The sequence below is a fragment of the Glycine soja genome, chromosome 4 (assembly GCF_004193775.1).
Source record: "Glycine soja cultivar W05 chromosome 4, ASM419377v2, whole genome shotgun sequence".
Lineage (NCBI taxonomy): Eukaryota > Viridiplantae > Streptophyta > Magnoliopsida > Fabales > Fabaceae > Glycine > Glycine soja.
Genome location: NC_041005.1, coordinates 44,064,615 through 44,088,539, shown reverse-complemented (window position 1 = coordinate 44,088,539; position 23,925 = coordinate 44,064,615). Strand labels below are relative to the sequence as shown.

General features: G+C 32.5%; 3 protein-coding genes across 23 annotated transcripts in view; 1 reads left to right on the top strand and 2 right to left on the bottom strand.

Moving 5' to 3' along the window:
* The window catches only part of LOC114409809, a 28,411-nt gene extending 20,007 nt beyond the window's left edge, over window positions 1-8,404 (bottom strand). For 17 of the 21 annotated variants that reach the window (XM_028373417.1, XM_028373424.1, XM_028373426.1 and 14 more), the window contains exons 1-3: window positions 8,267-8,404; window positions 8,003-8,176; window positions 1,168-1,485 (exon numbers count right to left, since the gene is read on the bottom strand). The gene's annotated coding sequence lies outside the window, so the exon portion shown is untranslated. The remainder of the gene's footprint in view (window positions 1-1,167; window positions 1,486-8,002; window positions 8,177-8,266) is intronic. The other 4 variants (XM_028373408.1, XM_028373430.1, XM_028373429.1 and 1 more) reach the window with 4 other exon arrangements.
* Window positions 3,570-4,385, top strand: LOC114410851 (BURP domain protein RD22-like). Its single transcript, XM_028374767.1, has one exon. The coding sequence runs from the start codon at window positions 3,570-3,572 to the stop codon at window positions 4,383-4,385; it is 816 nt and encodes a 271-aa protein (XP_028230568.1).
* A 7,434-nt stretch (window positions 8,405-15,838) lies between the features above and the next one.
* Window positions 15,839-17,871, bottom strand: LOC114410850 (protein MAIN-LIKE 1-like). The gene is made up of 6 exons (XM_028374766.1): window positions 17,524-17,871; window positions 17,044-17,436; window positions 16,776-16,910; window positions 16,414-16,692; window positions 16,102-16,236; window positions 15,839-16,018 (listed from the first exon to the last, which is right to left on the bottom strand). Exons 1-6 carry the CDS (start codon window positions 17,869-17,871, stop codon window positions 15,839-15,841), a joined length of 1,470 nt encoding a protein of 489 aa, XP_028230567.1.
* Between the last annotated feature and the right edge of the window lie 6,054 nt (window positions 17,872-23,925).

The following is a 23,925-nucleotide window of genomic DNA, read 5'->3' as shown; positions in this document are numbered from 1 at the left end:
TTAATTTGACACAGTAATTAAGAAGCAAGACTCCATTCAAAATAATAAAAGAGGGGCAAAGGAGAAAGGTAAATTTTTATTTCTCACCACCCAAGAAGAAAGGTTTCTTAAATTGAGAAAATGAAATCAACATTCAGTATATTGACTGCAGGGATATATAATCAGCATTCCAAAGTGCATGCTAGAGTATATGCTCTTGCTATGGGAAAGCTTTCATTAAATCTTACTTATTTTAAAAAAGGAATGAATAACAACTAGAAGCCTAACTGTCTGACTTATTCCATTGGAGTCTCTAGTTCTATTAAAGTGTATAATAATCATGTAACTATTTCTTTTAGCTGATAATTGCATTAGAACAAACACATGAATCATGTTCTTAGTATTTCTTTTAAAAGAACTATTTGTAGGCAAAGCCAGTGAAATCGACTGACGAGGTAGTGCATAAATTATTATAATCATACAGGATCATCATTGAAAATGTTGGATTAAGGTAAATATTTACATAACATTAAAAATTTGTCTAAGCTGCTACATTTAAAAAGAAAAGAAAATCTAAGCTAAGTGACCATTAATGCTGCTACATGGGTGATTTAGAAAAAGGGAAAGCCAAGAAATTAACACAATCTCAAGATGCCAAGCAAGCTTCCCAGAAGAGCCTGTTCATTTCCATTTCATCCAGAGTTGTGGCCTGAATGAAAAGGCACATTGGATTTCATCTGTTCATCACACACAGTCACCTTACACTCTTCAACAAATTCATCAGCTAGGGTTTTTTGCTAAAATTATTCTTATTTTAACCTTTAAAAACATTTTCAAATCTTTCAACATTTTCACAAAAGTTAATTTTTCAGCCTTCAGAACATTCAACTATAGATAAAGCTATTACAAACTTTTTATGTTTGTCCTCTAGTACTACATCATGGACTTGTACCATTTTTTTGCACTTTACATTCAAATAAGATGCAGCTAAACATGGGAGATATTTGGGAGATTACTTGAAAACAGAAACAAATTTTTTTTAGAAATTCTTCATAAAGAACTTCACACACACAGTGACCATCAATGTAGGAGAAATAATATGCACTACTGATGTCAACAGTGTTTCAAGAGTTAAAATGGGTTTACAACCCTAAATCATGGAGGTGAGTACGGCAGGTATAAGAGTACCTCGTACTATATGCCTGTTAGTTGAAGCCCACAACCCACGAAGTACGAAAGCTGACGACAGAGTCCACGACGGCCGCACGATGGAGGGGAGGTTTCTCGGAGGAAGGGGGTTACGCGCGAGACTACGGATGAAGGGCACTTTCCTAGCTATATTTTTCGAGGATGAAGGGCACTTTGTGCGCGGCACGATTTTTTCCGAGATTAAAAATATTCTAAAACATTGTTACAATGACGGTGTTGTACTAACAATGTGTGCAACTTCATACAACGACATTTTTTACTGCAACGTAGTCGCTTAATGAGGCGCGTCAAATATCACTGCGTTTTTTGTGAAAAACAACGTCGTTAGTTTCGCGGGATTTACAAAAATGTCACCGCGTGTATTCTACAGCGGTCCACGAACGATCGATGTCGTATTGCAATCATAATTGCTTGTTTTCTAGTAGTGATGCATATAAAAGATTCATAAATCTTAAGAATTATGATTTTCAAATATAATTAAAATCTGTTTGGTTAATTATAAATATTTATAAAAATATTTATGATTTAAATATTTAAAATTCAAATATATTTTTAGTTTTTGTATTATTATACTTTTTGGTTCATTTTTTGTAAATATCTTTATCAAATTCTTGATTAACTAAACTCTTACAATTTTAGTAAATATTTTTTTTGGGTAAACTCGTGTAAAATCACATAAACTCTCAAGTTAGGTAGCGAGTCAACGAGTTTCAAATCAACTATAATTTGGATCCCATAAATCCCACAATGACAATGTTTTACCATGATTCAAACAATTTGAAGAAATTAACTCATTTTTAAAATGTTTTCACTTTAATAACTTATGTTTTTATGTATTTATATATAATTTTGGTATTATTTAGTATTAATGTACTATTACATTTGTATTATTGTGATCTGTTGTTTGACTTTATTATACAGTTCAAATGTTAAATTATTGCTCTGGTAAAAGTATTTTGTAAAGTTTCTTTTAACCAAGCAAATATAGTACTTTGTTAAGTGTATATGTCATTAATAGGTTTTTAAATTATTTTTTATTATATAAACTCTTACGAGTCTACTAGTAAACTTTATGAGTCAAGTTTACACGAACTTTATAAATTTACATGAACTTTCAAGTTTAACAACCTTGCTCATAAATATAGTTTTAGTTCTTATAATGTATTCATTTCATTATTATAAGATTCTTTTTTTTTCTTTTAGTCATTGTTATTTCATTTTAGTTCTTGTAATGCATTCATTTTTTCGTCCTTGTCTTTGTAACATGTAAACCATTTTCTTTTACTGCCTATAAAATATTTTAAAATAAAATATTTCAAAATAAAAAAATAAAAGGAATATTTTAAAAAAATAATAATTTTATAAGGACAAAAAAAAGGTATATTACAAGGACCAAAACCAATATTTATATAAGTTTCATGAAATAAGAGAGTAATTGATATTTTTATGAAAACTTTAATTATTTATCACTTTAAATAATCTAATAAAACAGTAATGAGGTACTTCTCACATCCTCCATTGGAACAAAGTTATGGAAAAGAAAGTTGAAAAGCATTCCCAAAAACATTGTTTCATGCTAATGTTATCTTTTGGGCTTAATTGCACTTTTGGTCTCTTAAGTATTACAATTGTGTGATTTTAGTTTCTCATATTTCAATTGTACCAATTGGGTCTTCCAAGTATTATAATTGTACAATTTTAGTCCCTCAAATTTTATAAAAGTGTGATTGGAACTATTTTTTGGGATGAAAATCACACAATTGCAATACCTAACAAATCCAATTGACACAATTAAAATTTGAGAGACTAAAATCAAACATTTACAATACCTTAGGGAACCAATTGACACAATTAAAAATCCAAGAAACTAAATCTACATAATTGCGATACTTGAGGGTCTAAAGGCATGTTTTTAAAAAGTAAATCAAACATGGAAAATTTCTTTCCCAACTTAAGATTTCATGGAAACTAAAAATTTCCCTTGTACCAATCGCCTCCTATAAATCAAATATACCTTAATTTTAATGATAACTTTTCAACATTACTTGGAGAAAGTGTAGTCTGCACATCACATCAAACAAATTTATCTTGATATCAAACAATTTTATATAATTTTAAAACTTTCTATTTTTTTTCAAACATAATCTTAGATATGTATCTGGTCTCACTATTTATTTACTTTTTTCAACTCTATCCCACTTTTAATAAAGGATTTGATTTAAAATTAAGTTTTTTTCATCCAAATTGGTACGGTGTTAAGAAAAATTAGTTAGAATATCAATTTCCTTTTTAGTATGTTGCTAAGAAAACCCAATCAACATATCAACTTCCTCTTTGGTATGGTGCTAAGAAAACCCAATCAACAAATCAACTTCTTTGGTATGGTGCTAAGAAAACTCAATCCAAAGATCAACCTCCACTTTGGTACGGTGTTTAAGAAAACCCAATCAGAAGATCACTTTCCCCTTGCCAACGGTGTTAAGAAAATTCAAACTGAAAATCAACTTCCTCAAACTCAATCTGAAGATCAACCTCCTCTTTGGTATGGTGTTAAGAAAACCCAATCAGAAGATGTCCCTCCTCTTTGGTACGATGTTAAGAAAACATTTGTTGCAAAAAGATGTCTTTCACAAGAAGATGAAACGATCCTTGTTGCTAATGGTCATCAACATGACATCCCAAAAGCAGACCAAGTTTTCTTTGAAGAAAGATTAAGGCCTGGCACAAAATTGGATGCTCACTTCAAGAAAAGAGAAAATGTAACCCCATTGTTGCCTCGCCAAATTGCACAACATATACCGTTGTCATCAGCAAAGATAAAAGAAATAGTTGAGATGCTTTTTGTGAACCCAGAGCCAGAAAATGTTAAGATTGTAGAGGAAACCATTAGTATGTGTGAAGTGCCTGCAATAACTGGAGAAGAAAGATATTGTGCAACTTCATTAGAGTCCATGGTAGATTTTGTCACTTCTAAGCTTGGGAAGAATGCCCGAGTTATTTCTACAAAAGCAGAAAAGGAAAGTAATTCCCAAAAATTTTCGGTGAAAGATGGAGTGAAGTTGTTAGCAGAAGATAAAGTCATTGTTTGTCATCCTATGGATTACCCATATGTTGTGTTTATGTGTCATGAGATATCAAATACTACTGCGCATTTTATGCCTTTGGAGGGAGAAGATGGAACTAGAGTTAAAGCTTAAAACCAAGCCTGGATCGGAGCTGCTCCAGTGTGTCACATCTTCCCTGAGGGCCACCTTCTCTAGTTTGCCAAATCGGTTACTTAAGTCTTTATTTGTTAGTGTGTCCTTAAATAAGTAGGCATTTCCATATTGCATCTGATGTACTATATCAGCCTACAATATATTTCTCTATGTTTGAAATTGTGATCTACCTTAATGGTATCATAATGTAGAATTTATGTTGTTGTGATGTATTACATATGTATTAATGTAACAATGTTATGCGACTTTTCTTTTCAAACCTACCTTTACTGAAACTACATCTATATTCTTTATCTTCTATCTATCTATAGTTTTTATACAAACAAGGCCTTGACTACCAACGCAGTACCACGTGTCGTCCATTCCGGCCTCCCCTAATTCTTACCAAATTTCTATCAACGTGCATTAATTAATTAGTGCATTTCCATTTTTTTTCATTTCCGTCATTTCTACCTGCCCTGCATTAATTGTGGCACAATTATTGATGCACCTTTTCCAAATAATAATTGTGGCACCATTAATTGTTTGCATTTTCCAAATACGTTTCCATTTTGAATTTGCTTATGAACTGAAATTTGCATCCTCTCCATCTTCCATTTTTGTTCCTCTCCATATTCTGTTTAGTTCTATTTTCATTTTGGTTCCATTTTTGTTTTGACTGAGTTCTTCAACTACAAAAGGTTTACATTTTTTTGTGTTCCTAAGCCTTCTACATCTTGCGTTGCATTTTCGGTTTATATCTGTATCATTGGGTAACCTTTTTTTTTGTTTTTTTATTTTTCACAATCCAAAAGCTTAAACCCGTCTTCTGTGTTTTTTTAGCATCTAAAGTTGTGATTTTTAACACCAAAACTGTGTGACTTCTTGGAATACAAAAGTTTAAATTTTTTTTGTGTTCTTGAGCCTTCTCCAGCGTGCTCATTGTTTCCTATACCCAGTTTTTGTATTTTCGTCCTTTTTTGGTGCTATAATGGTTCAATATATTTTTTGGCATGTTGTATGCAGAGAAGGTGGAAGAACACACTAAAGCTGCGATTTTTATCTCAAAAACTCCATGAGTATAGGTTCGTAAACACAAAAGCTTAAATTTTTTTGGGTGTTCTATCTTTATTTTGTTTTCTGACTTCTCGCAATACAAAAATTTAAATTTTTTTGTGTTCCTGAGCCTTCTCCAACGAGCTCATTGCTTCCTATACCCAACATTTTGTGTTTTTGTCCTTTTTTGGTGGTGTAATGGTTCAATATATTTTTTGGCATGTTGTATGCAGGTGGAAGAACACATTAAAGTTGTGATTCCATGAGTACAGGTTCGTAAACACAAAAGCTTAAATTTTTTTTGGGTGTTCTGCCTTTATTTTATTTTCTAACTTCTCGCAATACAAAAGTTTAAATTTTTTTGTGTTCCTGAGCCTTCTCCAAGGTGCTCATTGCTTCTTATACCCAACTTTTTGTGTTTTTGTCCTTTTTTGGTGGTGTAATGGTTCAATATATTTTTTGGCATGTTGTATGTAGAGAAGGTGGAAAAACACATTAAAGCTGCGATTTTTATCTCAAAAACTCCATGAGTACAGGTTCGTAAACACAAAAGCTTAATTTTTTTTGGATGTTCTGCCTTTATTTTGTTTTCTAACTTCTCGCAATACAAAAGTTTAAATTTTTTTGTGTTCCCGAGCCTTCTCCAAGGTGCTTATTCCTTCCTATACCCAACTTTTTGTGTTTTCGTCCTTTTTTGGTGGTGTAATGGTTCAATATATTTTTTGACATGTTGTATGCAGAGAAGGTGGAAGAACACACTAAAATTGCGATTTTTATCTCAAAAATACTTCGATTTTTATCTCAAATAGGTTTGTTTTCTTTGTTTCTCTGTCTACGTTTTCTTTGTTTCTCACAATACAAAAGCTTAAATTTTTTGGTCAGCCTCAGCCTTCTTTGACGTCCCGCATATGTTTTGTTTTATGACTTTTCGCAAGACAAAAGCTTAATTTTTTTTTATTCAACCTTCTTTATGAGTCTCTATTGCATACAGGAAAGGTGGAAGAGCACACAACAAGTGCAATTTTTATCTGAAAACTCCATGAGTACAGGTTCCTTTTCTTTGATTTTTTGGTTTACTGTTAAATTTTTTCATCTTCGTCAGCCTTCTCGAACGTGTTCATTCTTTCCTATACCCACTTTTTTGGGGTTTTATGATTTTTCGCAAGACAAAAACTTTAATTTTTTTGGGTGTTCTTCCTTTATTTTGTTTTCTGAGTTCTCGCACTACGAAAAGCTTAAATTTGTTTGGTGTTCCTGAGCATTGCATTTAACGACAAGGACTTTTGGCATTGCAAAAAGCTCCATGAGTACAAGTTTGTTTTCTGAGTTCTTGCACTGCAAAAATCTTCTACACCTTGCGTTGCATTTTGGGTTTATATTGTATCATTAGATAACTTTTTTTTTGTTTTTTTATTTTTTGCAACCCAAAACCTTTAATTTTTTGGGATGTTCTGCCTTTATTTTGTTTTCTGAGTTCTCGCAACACAAAATCTTAAATTTTTTTGTGCTCCTCAGCCATCTCCACCTTTTTGTGCTTTCGTCCTTTTTTTGGTGGTGTAAAGGTTCAATATATTTGTTTGCGTTGCATTTTTGCGTTCTGATGTAGCAATGATAGGAATTCTTGACAAAAAATTAATTGACAATTGTATGGGAGTTGATAATCAGGAAAACATTCAATATTGTGAATTTATAGTAATAGTATAATATACATGTTAATATTTAATAATTAACAATAGGCTTAAGGCTGTCTGCAAATGAGATGGAATGATGCGAGAAAATGATATTGGAAAAGTAAAATTGTCTATGCTAACAAAGATAATGTATGTAATATCCACTTCCCTTCGTATTATGTAACATATTTCATCGGTGATTTTTAACTTTCTGATATAGTAGTAGGTTAGTAGTTTGAGGATTTAGAGGTTTTTACTCTTTTGTAGCCACCCAGTTGTGTAGATATATATGGAAGTGGGTTTTTAGAGACCTCAATGTATATATTTTTGGGTTCCAAAAATAAAATCACTTTACCATTGTAGTTAATAGAATTGGAATTGAATTTAAGAAAACATAGAATTGGAATTGAATTTAAGAAAACATAGAATTGGAATTGAATTTAAGAAAAGTAACCATTTTGGATTTTTAATGTTTAATGGATTGATTTGGAACAAGACTTATAAATTGTGTGCTACTTCATAGTTTGATAGAATTAAAAGTGATTTAAGTTAATATTACACTGTCAAGAGTAATTGGATTCTGTACATTGTCTTGAAATGTCTTATGGTGGTGAGTAAAAATAATTCTTGGTTCTAAACAAATAAATATTGTATTTATACTTTGAAGTAATTTCTAAGTAATAAAAACAATTAGTTTTTTTAAATTATTTTAGAAATGTCATGTTTAATTATACTTTAATTTAATCAAAATTTAAGACTAAGACTAAGGGAACTGACTTTTTTGTAGGTCAGACAAATGGTTAAAAGTACCAAGGTAACTGTAAAAGAAGCCAATAATACTCTATTTAATTTTTTTACATAAGAAAGAAATAGCGCTATAAAAAAACTTACTGAATAAAATTGTGAAGCTTATCCAATACTTTCTATAACGGGGAAAACACTGAAGTGGACACGGCATCCGATATAAAGTTTTCCTGGTCCATATCCCACGGGCAAAAACGTACGAACTGAAGATAGCTTCTTTCAAAATTGCAATTATGTTTCAACCTAAAATCAAATTGACAGCTTGCAAAAGCAAAAATACTGTTACTTACAATTTCAAATTCAAACATTCAAGACAAAACGCAGAAAATGGGGAGGGAAATGAAAACTTACGAAAGGTACGATTATGTGTGTATGTAGCTGCGATGGGAAATAAAAATGAAAAAATGGAAAGAAGAAAAAGAGAACGGGAAGATAGCAATTGGAAAGAGAGAAATGAGAGAACGGGAAATGGTAAAAAAAAATATGACACTTGGCATGTCCGAAGGAAGAGAGAACGGGAAGATAACAATTGGGTAGAGAGAAATGAGAGGATAGGAAAATGGTAAAAAAAAAATTGGCGCTTGGCATTTCTTCTCGGGAACCAAAGAAATGCAATAAATGATTGGCCTTTCGGTTACCCAAGGACACGGGAAAAAAGTAAAAAAAGTACATATTCATGATTATATAGTGATATTTGAAGGAGAAAAAAATCTGTTTTTGAATTTTCAAAGTAGAAATACTACAAAAAGTAAACTGTCTTTGTATTCTCAAAATAAACACATTTTTAATATTAGTTATGAAACATTTTGCTGAAGTAATGATCATGTTTCAGTTCTAAACATTCAAAAGTAAATTTTATTATAAAACTAGAAATAAAACAAAACGTTGAAAAATTAAAAAGACTTTTCCATTAATATGTACTTAACAATCAATTTTAAATATTCTATTAGGATATGAAACTAGTCATAATTTTCAAATTAATAAACATATTCTGTTAGAATATAGAAACAATCATAATTTAGACGTTGAGTTATTCTTAATTAATAGATACTTAACAATCAATTATATTTAAAAGTATATTTTATAATACTAGAAATGAAACAAAACGTTAGAAAATTTGGAAAGATTTTTCCATTAATAGGTACTTAACAATCAATTTTAAATATTCTGTTCCAATATGGAAATAATCATAATTTTCAAATTAATAAACATATTATGTTAGGGTATGCAAATAATCATAATTTTATGTTACTTTAGATTCAATTTTAAATATTACACTATCAATTTTAACATATTATTAAAACAAACTTCAATTTTGTATTCCTAATTATGTAGTTATTTTTTCTTAAATTAAACAAATCATTATAATAAATTAATTATTTTAAAATTTAAATGTTAACATAAGATTAATGTTTCAAATGAAAAAAAAACTAATAAATATAATTTAAATATATAAAAGATTAAAATTAAACTTTTAAAATTTAATTTAATTAAATTGATAAAAAAAATTGCATTGAACCAGCTTCAATTCAAATTAGTAGGTACTTAAAAATCAATTTAAATATTAATGCTATCAATTTTAACATATTATTAAAATCAATTTCAATTTTGTATTTGTTTTTGCCGTAATCGTGGTCAATTTATGAACGTTTAATTAATAAGCATATTTTATTCGTATTTTTGTTAATTTTCATTTCGAATTAATAGCTACTTAACAATCCATTTTAAATGTAGGATATGGAAATAATCATAATTTTCAAATTAATAAGCATATTCTGTTAGGATATGAAAATAATGATAATTTAGACATTGACTTATTCCTAATTAGTAGATACTTAACAATTAATTTTAAATATTAAACTAACAATTTTAACTTATTATTAAAACCAGCTTTAGTTTTGTATTTGTTTTTATGGTAATCATGGTCAATATAGGATATCTCTCACGCATTGTAGATATATTTTAAGATTTAACTACTCCAAAATTGTTTATCTCAAATGTGTTGATATAAGATATCTCTCACCCATTGTAGATTTGTTACAACTATATAATATTTTTTTAAAAAAAAAAAATTCATTATCGTTTTTTGGTATAATGGATTTCTTGATGTTTTTCATTTAAGGAATCAAAATGTTTTCTACAAAATTATAATGGATTTGTTGATGTTTTTCATTGTGTCTATTCTCATCCATCTTTTTTTATGATTAAAAAATGCGCGCATGATGTATGATAAAAAAAATCAACAAATATTGATAATATGTCTTTTATTTAATTTAAGGATAAAAAATTATTAAATTATATTAATAATATGTCTTTGTTTATTATGTATCAAATGTATATTTTTTTGTTACATTTAATATTTAAATATTATATTTTGTTAGACTATGTACTTAGATTATTTAAAGGCACGAACTAACACTAATATTTTTCTTTAATTTATGGTGGAGGGCATTCGGTCAAAAAAAAAAGATAAAAAAATGTAGTCAATAATTTGAAGGCACGGGCTGACACTACTAACATTTGATTGTAGTCATGTGCATCCCAAAGGTTCTGTCATGTGTATTCTTCTCATATTTTTATTAATGTTGTAAGATTTCGATTATCATATGTAATGTTCTATGAATTTTAATTGTAGATTAAACGGGGACGAATGTTATGTAATTTTTGTGTGTGTATTGCTTTCTTTAATTTATGATGGAGTGAATTCAATAAAAAAAAGAAGACAAAAAAATGCAGTCAACAATTTGAAGGCACAGACTGACACTACTAATATCTGATTGTAGTTATGTGCATCCTAAAGGTTCTTTCATGTACTTTCTTTTATTCTAAACAATATCAAACAATATATAATATTAACACGTTACCTTAAAATCATACTTTATTACTTACATGTAAGTCAATATTAATTATTCCAACTTTTCAATACATAAATAGGAGTATCAGCCCCTACATCGGCACAGACAAATTTTTCTTCCTTTGATTTGTATTTTGATTAATGTTGTTAATCAAATACCTTACCGCTTTCCAATATTCACTATTTTTGTTGATTATATTTGACTATTTGCATACAAAAAAATATTACTTTCTTCCTTTGATTTTTATTTTGATTAATGTTGTTACTCAAATACCTTACGGCATCAAACAATTTCTTAATAGTTATAAACATATTTTGTTGGCTTCTAATTTATATATATCGCTTTTTTGGTTCCAATATTCACTGTTTTTATTCTTGATTGTATTTGGCTACAAATAATATTACTTTCTTTCTTCCTTGATTATATTTGACTATTGTTTATTACTTTTCATTAATTCAAAGAAAAAATAAATCATTATGTACTAAATATGTTTACTTTGATTATTTATAAACTTATTTTTTTTTCACTTATATTTTTTCTATTTGTACTTAAATTATTTGAACACACGAGCTAGCACTAATATTTTTTCCTAATATTTGTTTCCTAATATCTGGAGGCTGAGCGTGTTAATAATATTGTATGGGCTTTGGAACGATTTCGAGACCTATTTTTAAGAAACGATCGCCACCCTGTTGTTATTATCACTGACAAAGACCTAACACTTATGAATGCAGTGAAAACTGTGTTCCCGGAGTGTACAAATTTGTTGTGCAGGTTTCATATCGATAAGAATGTGAAGGCGAAGTGCAAATCTTTAATCGGTGAAAAAAATGTCTGGGACTATGTAATGGATAACTGGGGTACTTTGGTTGATTGTCCGTCAGAACAGTAGTTCGCTGAGTCACTTCAGAAGTTTCAAGTTGCTTGTTCGCATTGGCCGATGTTCATTGACTATGTTAACGACACATGGATTATCCCCCATAAGGAAAAATTTATTACAGCATAGAGGAATAAGGTCATGCACCTAGGCAACACAACAACAAACAGGTATTAAGAACTGATTTTATTTGTTAGTAAGGATTATTAATAAATGGTATTTAATTGTTGTATATTGTTCATGTTTGTTGTGTATTTTAAATGTAGGGTTGAATCAGCTCATTGGGCTCTAAAAAGACTACTACAAAATAGCCTTGGAGACCTATGTAGTGTTTGGGATGCCATGAACAACATGATCACGCTGCAACACGTTGAAATTAAAGCATCCTTTGAAACCAATACGCATGTGATTGGACATGTATTTAAAAAAACCTTATACAAGAGGCTTCTTGGGATGGTTTCAAGGGATGCTTTAAATCAGATTGCTTCTGAGGTTGACCGTCTATGTTATCTCGGCAACAATCCTTCATCTTGTGGTTGTGTGATGAGAAGCATGCACGGTCTTCCTTGTGCATGTGAGCTTTCTAGGTATACTGTTGGCAGCATCACGGTGGAGTCAGTCCATATTTTCTGGAGGAGACTTTGCTTTTCAGACCAAGGGTTATGTGAGGCCGAAGTCAGCATCAAGGAAGAGATTGAGACCATATCTAAAAGGTTTGACGAACTTGATGTGTCTGGCAAAGTAAATCTAATGAGTAAACTTCGAGAAATTGCATACCCTGATCACAACTCTATGTGCCATCCTCCGTCAAAGGTCAACACTAAAGGTGCACTGAAGAAACCGATCGATGAAAAGAAGTCAAAGATCCACAAAACGTGATCCGTCTTACTGGGAGTATGTTGATGTTTTTCATTCTGTTCAAATCAGCAACTCTCCAGTCAAACGTCGTGCATCATGTTCTGAACTGCCTCAGCCAACAAGGATCATCCCGATGTTGGATCAATTTGTACCATTCATTCAAGGTTTCATTCGTGACGTTGTGGATGTGAAAGCGGACGGTAATTGTGGATATCGGTCCATTGTCGCTTTATTAGGTATGGGGGAAGATTTGTGACCGTTAGTGCATAATGAATTGATTAAAGAACTTGGCAGGTGGTCGCATGAGTACATGAAGCACTTCGGTGGCACAGAGAGATTTGAACAATTAAAGTTGTCCCTACTTGTTGATGGGTTTATGAAGGTATGTTTTTAGGTTAATTTTTTAAATAACAAACTTTAAATTACTTATATGTGTATGTTTGGGTATTCAGGTTAGTGTGGACAAGTGGATGGATATAACGAAGATGGGATATGTGATTGCATCACGGTATAACGAAATCCTTGTATCATTGTCCCGACAACAAAGCATGACATTTTTTCCTCTTAGAAGTCAACCACCACCTGATTCTTCTAGGCACCGGATGATATGTGTCGGTCACGTGTTTAGAAATCATTTTGTTCAGGTACATTGAATATAGTTAGTATAACAATTATGCAATGACTTCGCTGGTTCATTTGAGTCGGTCACCGCATGATATAATCTTTGTTCATGTACAACAGGTTTATTTGAAAGACCATTGTCCCTTACCGCCTCCAGCGTTGTTGTGGTCAAGCAATTGTTATTCTCAGGCAAAGCAATGGACAACTCCATATATTAGTAGAATGCAGCAATACACAAGCTTGATGTCATTCAAAAGACACTATGTCGACCTAAATGAAGACTAAACATGCATTGTTTATGTAATTGTATTCATTATGCGATATAATTTGTTGTAAGCCATTAATAACCAATTAATATTATTAAGTACTCGTTTCGTTAAGCAAAAAAATTGTTGGTCCAACAAAAATCATTTGCACGTGTAGCATACATCATTGTCATAATTGACAACACATAATGACATGCATGCGCATTAAAGTTTGAGCGCGACAACACATTGACTGACTTGACTACACATTCTGAAGGAAACATAAACACGAAACATGTTCACGCGTGTCTATTTTTTTGTAAACAAAGTGAATCAATCTGTCAATCACAACCATCTATATATATAGCAGACACGGCTAATAAATCACACATTATCTTGCTTTCACATAGTCTCCCAATTGATACACAAAGTATGGCATTTTTATGAGAAACTAGCAGTCAGACGATTGTCAACTCAAGGTTGGCTTTCATTTTTCCAAATGGATCGATTATTCACAATGATACTGGGGTTTACTTTCAAACTTCGACTCCGATGCCCACTCGAGTACCAAACAGTTGTGATTTTGCAAGCTTAAAAATCAGAATACACAATACCCTTCAACTATCCGACAAACAATTTTTGGATGAAATTCACTACCGGAAGCCATTCACCCATACAGGTAACCAAATTCGCTTTCAGTGTATGAAATTGATAAATGATGACGATGTCAACACAATGTTAATGTGTAATGATCAATTTTCTTGTGTTGGTCCGATTGAGTTATTATGCACCGTTGGAAGAACACCAGATGGAATAATAAACTTACTTCAATGCACTATGCCCCGTACTCATGACGCGATCCTGTATTACAACAGGAAATAGAATATGCCACCGCAGAACAAATTTGTTGGATGCGCGTTCACAGGAAAAAATCCTAAGAAATTTCAAATTCCTTCAACATGTACCATCGATGAACTGAAGGATTTAATAAAACAAGTTGCACCTCAAGGGATTCCCCCTCTTGGAATTCACGAATCACAAATGGTAAGACGATTGTTTTTCCACCAACCAGGTTGCTTTGAGTATTCAGATATGCTTATAAAATATGAAATTAATGAGCTGAAGACCAACGAAGAACTGCTGAAGGTGTTAGTACAATCTAACTACTGGAAAAAATATGGACCAATAGAAATTTTAGCTGTCTTTACTAAATATGTTGTGCAATTCGAAGACGAGGTCACTGCGACATCGCTAAACAACTGAATGCAATGTTAATTTTTTTGTTTTTTTGTTGATGTAACCTTTATACGTTTACGACGTGTTTAAATCCCATAATAAAGTTCATTGTGTTATTTTAATGGTCAAAAGATAATTTATTTTAATTGTTTGACCTTCAAACCTTACGCATACTTAGAAGGATTCGATTCCTATTTTTTTCGATTTTCTGCCTCTTTTTTTAGGTGTTATTTGATGGAACCAGGGAACGAAAATAATTTTTTTGGGTTTTTTGACATCCAAACATGACAAATAGCGCCCCTCCAATGTCTTACGACACTCGCACACCCACGAAAAAAAAACCCCAAACATGGGTACTTAAACATAAAAAAGGGTCAGATTCCTATTTTTTTCGATTTTCTGCCTCTTTTTTTAGATGTTATTTAATGGAACCAGGGCACGGCAATAATTTTTTTGGGTTCTTTGACGTCCAAACATGACAAATAGCACCCCTCCAATGTCTTATGCCACTCGCACACCCACGAAAAAAAACTCCAAACATGCGTACTTAAACATAAAAAAGGGTCTGATTCCTATTTTTTTTCGATTTTCTGCCTATTTTTTTAGGTGTTATTTGATGGAACCAGGGAACGAAAATAATCTTTTTGGGTTCTTTGACGTCCAAACATGACAAATAGCGCCCCTCCAATGTCTTACGCCACTCGCACACCAACGAAAAAAAAACCCCAAACATGGGTACTTAAACATAAAAAAGGGTCTGATTCCTATTTTTGTCGATTTCCTGCCTCTTTTTTTAGGTGTTATTTGATGGAACCAGGGAACGGCAATAATTTTTTTGGGTTCTTTGATGTCCAATCATGACAAATAGTGCCCCTCCAATGTCTTACGCCACTCGCACACCCACGAAAAAAAACCCCAAACATGGGTACTGAAACATAAAAAAAACGATCTGATTCCTATTTTTTTTTATTTCCTGCCTCTTTTCTAAAAAAATTTATTTTTAATATAATTCTTACGAACAAAACTCATGATTTTAGCTTCACTTTTTTTAAAAAAAAAAATTAAAACAGTCCAAAACTTCGCTTAAGGATCACAATCGGAATCAGAATCGATACGTCAGTTAATATCATAAAATAATAAAGTGTGCAAAACAAGTCAACTATATTAAACTAAAAAGTGTAACAAATACAAAAAATCATGTCAACTACAAAACATAAAATAAATACAATAATCAATGCTCTGTGCGCCGTCTCTGTCGAGCCCTGACACTTCCATCAGCACTAGCTCCCCCTCTGGCGATCGTCAGACAATCCTGCATAATATCATATAACTCTATGTCTGCAGTGACCATCCTAAGGTTGAGCACACGTTCCAACCTCTGTGTAATCGCCTCATAGCCGTCGTAATCATCCTATGACAGTCATTAAAAACATTTATTATAAAATTTAAAATAAATAACAACTCATCAAACATTAAACGCACAAAAAATCTTACCACTGCATGTGGAGGGGGGTCAAATGCCACTAGAACCTGGGGGCTGGGCGACTGCATGTACTCCTCAGGGTCTGCGGCAGGTGCATCTCTGGGCTGGTCACCTGCCTGGATCGGTATCATGAATGGGTGAGATATCTGGAAAAATCACTCCATGTAATCCGCAGATAGCTGCCCAGGAACTAGACAAAGCTCACCCACAGCTAGTACGTGATCCGCGAAATGCATCCACCTGTCATCTATATCATCATGTGACAATCGAGCACTAACATGCGGTGGAGGGATGCTCTGAATGTAACCAAACTGTCATAGCACCCTCTCCGGTCGAGCTGTGACCACCATATGACCCCATCTCAGCTGACCCTGAAATGATGAAATCAGCTCAAAGGCCCTAACTCCCCGATACTCAGTGTAAGGCAACCAAGACACATCTGTGATGGTCAAAGCATCACAACGTGCCCTGTACGGAGCTCCTATGATTCCCTTCATATGCGCCTTCGACGTCAGCCCCCGGGAAGCACGTGGGGATGTCTCCTGGTATGTATCATCTGTGGCGCACTGATGCACACTAGGAAAGTGCTCATAGATCCAGCACTACAAAAAAATGAGGTTAACATAACATAAAAACATGTTTAAATCATAATCGAACGTAACATATTTAAAAACACAAAATTTACCTGTAACAGAGTCAGGTATCCCGCAATCTGTCGTGTGGTGGTCCTAGAAGCCTCATCTAACTGGTCATACATATGAACCAGCGCGGTAACTCCCCAAGCATAACCACCACTCTGACCCCAGGTCGCGAAAAACGTCTAGGTGCACCACATGAACATATGTTTCACTCTTATTAACAAAAAGAGTGCAACCGACCAGGTGCAGCAGATAAGCACGAGCTGCTACAATTCATCGCCGGGCCTGACATCTCATATCATAAATGTCTCGAACCCATCCCAGCCGTACGTATGCCCCACGTGATCGTGCTGTCTCGGCTCTAGCCTCCTCAGCAAACACCTCAAGCAACTCGTTCAACAAAAATATCGCCTCCTCCGCAGAAAGAGCATGAAAGTTGTGCAACGCGCCAGTGATAAGCAAATGGAGGGGTGACGACACATCATCCAATGTGATCGTCAACTCTCCTACCGAAAGGTGGAAGATGCTGGTCTCGCTGTACCACCTCTCCACAAATGCGGATATAAGTCTAGGATCGCCAGTAACAACTGAACAATCGATCAGTGGACTTAATCCTGTGGCACCAACCAGTCCTTCAATCTCAGGCATTGGCCTCCCAATCAATGTCACCTTCCTCCCATGTGACACCAACTTCAAATCAAGACGCTCCTGATTTGAAGTACAAATTATACAATTATAAAAAAAAATTAATGACAAATAAATCAACAATGATAAATAATTAACAAATTAAAATACATGTCCACTCCAAACGGCGTGTGCAACATGGTCCACAAATGATGTCAGCATTGATGGGTCACGTGGCCCACCTGGGAATCCCTCAACATCATCAACATCTGACCCCTCGGAACCATCATCACCCTGGACGTCCGCAGTCATCTCAGGTGCATCCTCAGCCATATCAGGGACATTCTCAGTCATGTCAGGAACATCCTCAGCCATATCAGGTGCATCCGCAATTATCTGATGAACCCGTTGCTTACGGGCTGATGCAGTAGGCCTACGCCTCTCGGGAACATCAACTGCATCATGGTCATCCTGTCTATCTCTGCCTATAAGTCTACCTAAACCTCGTGTTCTAGCCATGATTTGCAAATCATGTCGAACACGTATTTTTTTCGGTCAAAACATACACAACTTTCTTTATAAAAATAAAACAAGTTTATTTATAAAAAAAATAAGATAGTTTAAATCAAATTATTTGAAAACACACAACATAATTTTAAAAAAAAATAAACAACTTCATTTATAAAAAAAAACACAACTAATGTAAAAATAATTAATTAGTAAACATCCACAACTTAATTTTTTAAAAAAAATAAACAACTTCATTTATAAAAATAACACAACTAATGAAAATAATTAATTAGTAAACATTCACAAATTAATTTATAAAAAAACTACTTCATTTATAATAAAATAAACAACTTTATTTATAAACAAAAAAACACAATTAATTTAAAAATATATAATTAGTAAACATACAGAACTAAAATTATATATAAAAATAAAACAAAAATGGGAAAAAATTTCAAAACATACACAACTTAATTTATATCATTTATAAAAAAAATAATATTTAAAAAAAAATTCCAAAACACACACAACTTTATTTATAAACAAAAAAACATAACTAATTTAAAATAAAATAATTAGTAAAATACTCAACTAAAATCATATAAAAAATAAACAAAACCAATTAACAAAAATAACCAACTTTATTTATAAATAAAATACACTAATTTAAAAAAAACAATATTTTTTTTTTAAAAAAAAACAAAATTCCGGAAGAAGAAACTTTCCGGAAGAAGTGGTTCTTCCGGAAAGTGCTTCCAGAAAACTCAAAGGTCATCCGGAAGAACTACTTCTTTCGGAAAGTTTCCGGAAGAAGGTGTTCCGGAAAGTTTCCAGAACACCTTTCCGGAAGACGCCACCGTGACCACTCCTTTCCCCATTTTTTTGGCGTCTTCTACCCTAAGGTTCCACTATCCTACCCTAAATGCTACAACTACACTGCATAATACAAGCAATGGCAAGTTAGGACACCTACCTCGAAGGCAAATGGGAAGTGATTCGAGGAGAAGAAGAAGCACACTGGTCTCGCGGAGAAGAAGAAGGAGTCGCTGGTCCTGCGGATGAAGAAAAGAAGCAGCAGGCAGGAAGTGAGTTTTTCTTCCGGGAGGAGAGGCGCTTTTTAAAATTTTAACTTAAAGGACAAAATGGCTCATTCACTAAAATTGTTGGGTGCACCAGCAATATTGCTGAGTGCACCTAGCATATCCCTTTACTAAAATGAAAGTCCACTTTAAGAAAAGTCCAATTGTTATAAGATGCTATTTTTAAACATGTAAAGGGTCTATTTTGGTTGTTTTGAAAAAAGAAAGTTCTTGGATTTTTTTTTTTGTCAGCAAGAAAGTTCTTAGTGGTGTCTATGTCCAACAATTCTTCCTCATTTTTTCTTTATCAAAATTTCTTTCTCCATGGTTGTGATTAGCTAATTTCATTCTTGTTGGGGTTTAATGTAATTAGACTACTACATTCATGTAATTATATTTTATTCTTATACAATAAAGATTGTTATTCTTCTTCTATGCTTAATGTTTGTTTTTGGTCTAGTCAAACTAATTGCGTGATCATATTATTTCAATTGTAATTGAGAAATTCTTTTTAATTGCAAATTGAATAAGGCAAACCATCCTTTTTATGCCTTTGAATACGGGTAAAGAGAATTGGTCTTCGCTAAACCATTTTTCTTAATGCAAGTACATTGGTTACACTCATCCTCTTAAGGATTAATGCTTGAATAATTTTGTGGGTTGATGATAACATATCTTGATTGAATATGAATAGTTAGTAATTACATGTTGGGAGCATCAAATGAAGTTAGACCCGATGATTTCTCTTTTTGATTTCATCCCAAATTTATTGTGCTTGCTAGGGGTTCCATAAAATTCCAAAACCAAAAAGTATCTTTCTTTCCTCCTTTATTTTATGTAATTGTTATTTAATTTTAATTACTTAATTTCTTAATATTCGTAGTAGATTAAATTTACTACACATTACCCTCTATTATCACACATGCAAATCCATGTGGTGATGATACTTTATGTATCATTGTTGTACTTCAGCAATATGATATTCTTTCAAAAATTTCAACACACTGCCTCATGCTTCTTAAGACTTAATATACATAAAAAGGACGTGTTTAAATAAATGAAAAGAGAATACATTCCACCAATCAAAAGAGTGCGTTTAAAATTGAATTTCCCATAAGCCATGTACATCTCCATTTGAATTGATGTCAACTGCTGAGTCTTGGACGACAATTACTAAGGAAGTCTCTCCAATATAAGTAACTTCATTGAAAACATTTGACTTACATGTTTGAAAATTTCGACCAATATTATACTTGTACATCTATGGATGTAAGAAGGCACAGTTGGAACGCCAATCAGAGCTATTTTCTTCAGCTTCCCCCTGATCTTGTATTAAGCATAAGTTAACGTGAATAGCCCACCCATCAATAAATTAAGAAACATGTTTGATGAACACCCATTAACCAAGATTACATGAAGTGGATCCTTTAATCTGACTCTCACATTTCTAGCGTTAGTTAGTAAACTGCCAAATAAATAAGATACAAGAGTCAACAAGTTGAGATCCTTTTATCTAAGTCATTGTTTCTTTCTATACCAAAATAGCCCCCCAAAAAAAAACCAGAAGGATGAGGGAAGCACAACTATGACTAACTAAAGTGTTATTGGTAGCCTTTTGGACTTGTGTTTTAAATAAAAATGTTGTATGCAGAAAAGACGAGGAACCAGGGAGTTGGAGATAGAAGGATGTACCTTCTCATGATCTAGAGCACATGAGTGCTAACAATATACTCTTTAATATACTTATTTATACAAATTCTTATTGGTTAAAATATATTGAAAATTATAAAATTAAAAGAGACGATCAATAAATAAGATACTGAACCCACTGAATTTTGTGATTTTTGATAAATTTTTATCAATGAAAAAGTGTATTTGAAAGAATATGTTAGAGAATGTGACCCCTAGCATTTCTCTCTATAGCAAACAGAAGTAAAACCGAATCAAGACATAAAAAGCACTTTGAAATAATATAACACTAGTTAGAAATATACAATTGGTAAGTTGTTTCAATTTTCAAGACACTCACAGGTACTAGAAACTATTCAATTGACTCAGATAGGCAAGAATCACTCAAGAAAATCAGTTATGGGAAAGGTCTAAAGTCTGAAACTTGAGAAGGGCTCCATGATACGGTGGTATATTGCCTGAGATATTGTTGTTCTGCTGCATCCAGCATTAATTCAACCACCAAACCTATGAGAACATTCCACAGTCCACACCACGTAAAACATAACAAAATACTTCCAGAAAGAAATTGGCAAGGCACTCCCCTGCACACACAAAAAGTAAAACAAAAACAAGTGAGGAAGCTGTGAGAAAGGAAAAGCAGGAAAAGAGAGAGAGGAACTAATAGGCCTATGCCAAGGTAATCAGAAGAGCAAGTGATCATTGCCCAATTCAAAGTGTCGACAGAGGACTCATCCCAGCTGTTCAAGATTCCATGTGAATCATTCAGAGCTCAATTTATGTTTATCAAAGCCTCCACTGCAATTCATCATAGCCTAACCACATATGTATTGCACGTGAAAATTAGTATTCTGAACCAGTTGCAACATCTCCCCTTCTGCTTTGTTTTCTTTAGTTATGCGTAAATGATGAGTTGATGACTCATTCTATAGAAGGGCTGACGTAGCAACCATGGATGGCTTGAATTCCAAGCAAGATGTTTATCTCGGGGGGAGAAAAGTCACAAATATTATATAACTGTGATTCTAGATTAGAAATCAAATTAACTCATTTCCTTTACAAACCTACCTCATATTTTACAATAGGCTTAAATAGTTTTTATCATTCAAATTTAGATCACTTGTATTTTGTCTTTTAAATTTAAATTTATTTTTAGTCCCTCAATTTTAAAGAATATTCTTTTTAGTTCATCTTAATTAATTTTTTTTATGGTTTGCATATATAATTTGTGAAGGTTTTTATAATAAGAGATCTTAAAAAACCTTTTTTAAAAAAATTAAGAAGAAAAAACAAATTTAAATAGAAATAATTAAAAATATATTTAAGTCTTTATATAAAAAATCTTTATCTATTATTAAATCCTGAGCCTAAACAATGTCAAGACTCCCAAATTTCCCTATAAAGACCGGTCTCAGTTTCACTAAAGATGTGAAAATTGTAAACAACTGCTTTCAATTTAAGATGAATAATCGCATTACAAAATTCAAACCAAACATGCATTATCTCCCCCAACATGCAAATGATTCCTAACGGGTGTTTTCTTTCTTGTATTCAATATTTGCAAGCCACTTTGCATTCAATAATTTAGAGCTTGCTTGAGTTCTAAATTTTGCTTGTTTCTTTCACCACTGTAATTGTAGTAGCTGGTTTTGCCCATAAATAAAGTAACTTTGTAAGATAATGTTGTTAGCATAATAAATGTTGAAGTAATCCCGGGATTTTCTACAAATCAGGATTTTATATTTTATTTTCACGTTCTTATCAATGTGAAATCACAACAAATTTGTAGTCTGAAGAAAAACAGTTTTCAACATATACAGGAATTTGAAATTTAAAAAACTGAAGAGGAAGAGGCCTCTTGGGCGGAAGAAAAGAAGAAAAAGAAGCAGAGCTAACATACAGGGGAACACGTACAGATTGCCTAAAGGAAAAGAGAAGCAGACTGAAGCCGGACAACAATGATATTATTGCCGAAAATTTGAGGTGACACGTATCCTCAACTGGTTTTTAATTTATTAATAATTAATAAAGATTAGATTAGAAGATTATATATATAAATCACTGTGATAATCAAGAACAGAGCTAATTCCTTAGCAAAATTTATGGCTGCCATGAAAAAACACTTCAAAGACAAACCAAACGTGGGTCAATTACTACAGTGTTCGACCAATAAGCGGTGGCACGTTGCAGAGGCAAATTTACCAAAGGGATTAGTTTTAAAAACTAATTACCAAAGAGAGTCTCTTTTTAAACAATTTGTAACGTCTGTTTTTTTATGGATACCGTCAATAAAATTGATGAGAAGCTACATGGACGGTGCTGCCAGTGCTATTGACGAGACAAATCCACAACCTTGTGTCGCGAGTGGCTCCAGCGAGACACACACTAGAATACGTACTGCAGCAAACATTTAACAACAAAAACTATTTTAATTTCTACGTATGTGCAGCAACATTATTAAAACAAATTAAAAGGACAAAATACTTATTTTAAAAATTATAAAAATAATAATAATAATTTAGGTATAAAATAAAAAACATATTTATTATTAGTGTTTCATTGATAATATGTCTTTATCATTTTTTATTTTCTTAATAAAATTAACAATAATAAAGATATGAAAAATAGAAGTTTTTTTAGGTGGCCTTAACAATTAATTTGGCCAATGCCTGAGCCTGCGTGAGTACTGAGTACTCTATAGCCTAAGAATTTTCAGAAAATCTCCAGGCTGCCACGTTATACTTGTATACAAATACGAAAGTCTAAACATAATTTAAAACGAATTGCCACCTGCTAGTGACATACTTCTGCCAACGCCCACCTTCTCATTTACTTTGCAAATTGCAAACCACCTTACTTTCATATTATGATACTTTAATTAGTTTTCAAGATCGGTGACCCAAAAACTGCTTAAATCCGTCGGCGAGACACATCTGTGGCCTTGTGCCGCCAGTAGCTCCAGCAAGAGTAGGGTGAAATTATTGTTTATTCGTGGAATCATTAAAAACACTCCTCGCCAAAGGATCTTATGCTTCCTTCACACCAGTTATAATAAATAAATAAACATTGTCATATGCATTCGATTTTGTAAGTGAAGAAAAATTTCTGTTAATTATTATGTTTTAATTGGAATTTAAGAAATCAATTTCTTTTTATTCAAACTGTGAATCTCTTGTGATAATTTTTCAGGAAACGCTAGAAGATTAAATTAATCATATTTTAATTCATTCCTTAGTTTTGGACGGACCGAAACTCGTATAAAAGTGAAATATACATAATAAATTCTATATATTTA

Coding starts and splice junctions, on each gene's coding strand:
- LOC114410851 (XM_028374767.1), top strand. CDS start 3,570: ATGGTGCTAAGAAAACTCAATCCAAAGATCAACCTCCACTTTGGTACG.
- LOC114410850 (XM_028374766.1), bottom strand. CDS start 17,871: ATGGCTAGAACACGAGGTTTAGGTAGACTTATAGGCAGAGATAGACAG. Junction 17,437..17,523: donor ACGCCGTTTGGAGTGGACAT/GTATTTTAATTT, acceptor ACTTCAAATCAG/GAGCGTCTTGATTTGAAGTT. Junction 16,911..17,043: donor CATACGTACGGCTGGGATGG/GTTCGAGACATT, acceptor TGGTGCACCTAG/ACGTTTTTCGCGACCTGGGG.